The sequence below is a fragment of the Alosa pseudoharengus genome, unplaced genomic scaffold (genome assembly GCF_046254945.1).
Source record: "Alosa pseudoharengus isolate Yale_2024_CS ecotype anadromous, Long Island Sound unplaced genomic scaffold, YU_APseudo_1.1 YU_APseudo_1.1_scf_14, whole genome shotgun sequence".
Taxonomy (NCBI): Eukaryota; Metazoa; Chordata; class Actinopteri; order Clupeiformes; family Clupeidae; genus Alosa; species Alosa pseudoharengus.
The window spans coordinates 32,753,588-32,757,515 of NW_027468609.1; the positions used below are offsets into that span (position 1 = coordinate 32,753,588).

Below are 3,928 nucleotides of genomic sequence, written 5' to 3' on the forward strand. Positions count from 1 at the left end.
AGTTATTCCTGGAGACCAACAGACCGCTAGCCACGGGGGGCACAGGAAAAATGTCACCTGCGAAGGGATAATTAAGAGCTTGAGCCTCTGACCACGCCAAGTGCTCGACCTTCGCCGAACGTCGCGTCTGCCGTTCTCCCGGGAGCACGTAGGGGGGCAAACGCCCTGTTTGGAGTATTTGTTAGGGCAGTGAGGCAAACTGGCGCGCGTGAGAGGGGGGGTCCGACAGTGTGATGCGCAGATAGGGGCGGTAGTCTCCCATGCAGACATAACCTGACATCACATCGCGCGCACACCCGCTTATATAGACCCTGCGTGACGCCACCCTCTCACTTATCTATCGTAAGCTCGAGCTGTCCGTGTGCATTCTTTGCCATCTAGTTACGGAGTGCGTGCCGCACAAGAGCAGTGACTGAGGGCGTCAACGGAAGAAAAATTAAGAGCAGAAAGAGGTTTGAGGGTCACTCGTTTGTCGAAGAACCTTGGAAACTGAAGACTTGCTGTCATTGTTGCCGCTCATCTTACCTTGACTTTTTTTTATCGCCTTTGACATTCGCCTCGATCAATCGGGAACCCCTCTAAACCCCTCTATCTGCCGGACAGAAATGCGAGAGGAGAGCGTACAAGAGCCGGAGAGAGTGCAGGAGATAATGCATCAGGCTGCTCCAGACACCGGAGCTTATCCCCCCTTCCCCCTGCTAGATTGTGTGGAATGAAGGTTTCAAGTTGGTAAAGCATAGCGCAGAATTAGAGATCATGTCGGTGCCTTTGCTGAAGATCGGAGTGGTGCTCAGCACTATGGCAATGATCACCAACTGGATGTCCCAGACGCTGCCCTCACTAGTGGGGCTCAATACCACCAAGCTCACCGCTGCGCAGGGAGGCTACCCGGACAGGAGTACTGGAGTAAGTGCGTCAAGGTTTAACTATTTATTCATAGGATGCTGGCACACATGGGTCAGGTTTCCGTGGCTCGTAACTCTTTTACTACTTTATGTGTGTATGAATGGACATGGACACATTTGCTGCATGTGCAGTCGATTTGTGTCCAATTCTGTCCAGAATTAATACCAGCAGAGAGATCGGTCTTATCTCGCTGAGCGTAACGTGATCGTGTGATAGTTCCCTAAACTGTCATCGGTAGTGGCTTACGGTGTTCTTTTCGGTAGAGGCGGGTTACGAATCAGGAAGAATGGGGGGGGGGGGGTGCCAGGTTTCGCATTGAGAATGAAAAAAATGCCTTGACAGAGCTTTTTTGAAAAGCTGCGCGTCACTCCGCTTTATGAATTAAATGACATTCCTTGGAAGCATTGAATATATTTTTAAGTGAAAATGAAGGTCACTATTATGCGAAACGAAATTATATTCCTCCACCGACGCTGCATTAGAGGTTCCATACGAGCATTCAGCGCAGTATGGAATCGCAACAGGACAAAGGACATAAGGCATTAACTGAAGTTGTGAACGGTGGTGGATATAGTTGTTTTTCACCAAATCCTGAATTTAGAATCTTATGTTTTGCAAGACTCGTAATTTAAATAGTTCAAGGCAAACTGCAAAAAGACACACAATTAGTTGAATTCATTATCTATCGTCAGATTTAGAACACACGGAAGGTAGATATTTATTTATTCCGGTAATCTTGGTAATAGGATCCCTGGTGGGTAAGGTCTATTTCCACTCATAAATCAGCTCCCTCCCACCTATGTATGCGCGCACATCCAGTTAAAGAGGAGCAAGTTCACCGCTCTCTAATTGCGCTGGTTTGTAGAAGGTTCACCCCTCTGTCCGGCACTGTAATCTGCTACGAGGATAGTCATGACTATTGTGTAACACCCCCTCCCCCTCCCGCACTCAACCCACCCCAATCCCACGTACACATGCTCAGTGCATATGCTTTTATTAATGTTTATACACAAATGTGAGTGGAGACCATTTATAGCCTACACGTCAAATTCAGTCTTATTTATTCACTTCACAGAACCCGTCCCGCATTTCTTTATTAACGAATAGTAACATGAAACAAGTTATTTAGCTGTTGAAGTGGTAGCCTACATAACTGACACATTGGTGGTGTATACTCTACATTTTCACCACATTCATAAACAGTGGAATATTTGGGAAGAGTTTCTGAATATGTCTCCCACCCCACAACGTCCTTGCCACCCGTTGTTGCAAATGGAGCCTAGAATCAAAGCCCACATGCACTCTCTGTATTAGTAGTACATTAATATTTTTAGCTCATGACCTGTCATCTCTAGCTGTAGCCTCATGTCAGTGCAATTTCCTCTCTCAACCTGTAACTTAATATCTGTGTGTATAATTAATGGCAATGATAGTGATTTTTTTTTATTGGCCATGGAGAGATGAAGCTCCAGGAGGCTGGGTTGGTTGTACCATAAAATGGCTCTGAAGTTCTAATGGTTGTGATTAAACTCTGATTAGGTGTATTTCAAGGGGGAGGAGTGAAGGGGCGGGGCCTAACTTTTTCATGTCCAGATGGAGCTTTGGCTAATCTTCCATTGCTGTATATGTGTGTGTGTGTGTGTGTGTGTTTGCAAGTTGTTATGTAAGTCATTCAGAAACACACATAAGTGTATTTGGGTTATGCAGGTCTTTTGGGGACAAAAAGGGCAATATATTGTCCCATTGCATATATCTGATGGGGATGCTGTGATGTGATGCTTCTGTAACAAGAATGTGATTGTTTCAATGCATCTACGTAATCACTCCACTAAACTTGTTTTTTCCCTTTCATCCTTTCTTCTGATCTTTCGTTCTTATTTCATCTCTCATCTCCCCTCACTCCTCTCACCACTCCCCGTCTCTCTTCATCACCGTATCTCTCTGCAAATCTCTCTCCCTATCCCTCTCGCTCTTTCTTTCTTTCTTTCTTTCTTTCTTTCTTTCTCTCCCTCCCGCTGTCTGTCTGTCTCAGGTGTTGCCAGCAAACCCGGAGGAGTCCTGGCAGGTATACAGCTCGGCTCAGGACAGTGAGGGCAGGTGTGTGTGTACGGTGGTGGCTCCTCAGCAGACCATGTGCTCCCGAGACGCTCGCACCAAGCAGCTTCGCCAGCTCCTGGAGAAGGTAGCCATGGCAACGTGTGACCTCCCACCCCTCGCAAAGACGCATAGGCACGCGAAAAGGGCAGACACAAAGGCTCGACACACACTGTGTGCAGACACAGAAATGCGCACACAATCTTGATTTTTTTTACCTCTCACTCAATCACTGTCTTCACCTTTTCAAGTTTTTCTCTCTAGCTGCGCATCAATCACACACACACACACACACAGACACACACACACACACACACACACACACACAAGTGCACAAATCAACCTGGTTTAAACTGCCCCTTTGCCATTATTCCACCTGCAGTCCCCACAGCACCACCCTGAGTAGTCGTTACCATGACTACCAAATCAGCCTCCTACCAACTAACGACCTCTGACCCATGCTCACGGCATCTCTCACCTGAGGCCCACTTAACCATGCTATATGATCTCTTTCACACGCTATATGACATCACACACACACACACACACACACACACACACACACACACACACACACACACACACACATGCACGTGCACACACACACACACAAGAGAATCTGACTGTAATGAGCTCCCTTGAAAGAGGGTTGGGCATCTTGGGAAAACTATCAATCTTGCCAAAACAACACCATGATGTCAGAGGGATGCAAAGTAAGAAAGGAAGGGAGAGGCAGAGAGAAACAGAAAGAGAGAGAAAGAGAGAGAGAGAGAGAGAGAGAGAGAGAGAGAGATGACTCAGGGGGAGGGACAAAGTGAGGGCAGCAAAGAGATAAGAGACAGAAAGTTAACTTGATTGTTTTATAGAGAGGGATCAGCATAATTTGTGCACAGGATTTGAATTTTAATAACTAATGAATAATGCAGCT

At 46.5% G+C, this 3,928-nt stretch overlaps 1 protein-coding gene across 1 annotated transcript in view; it reads left to right on the forward strand.

Annotated features, from left to right (window-relative positions):
* The first annotated feature begins 756 nt into the window (after nucleotides 1–756).
* Nucleotides 757–3,928, forward strand: part of olfm1b (olfactomedin 1b) — a 16,973-nt gene continuing 13,801 nt past the window's right edge. The window contains exons 1-2 of the mRNA XM_076283352.1: nucleotides 757–906; nucleotides 2,939–3,088. Of these exons, the coding sequence (XP_076139467.1) occupies nucleotides 757–906; nucleotides 2,939–3,088 (300 nt within the window). The remainder of the gene's footprint in view (nucleotides 907–2,938; nucleotides 3,089–3,928) is intronic.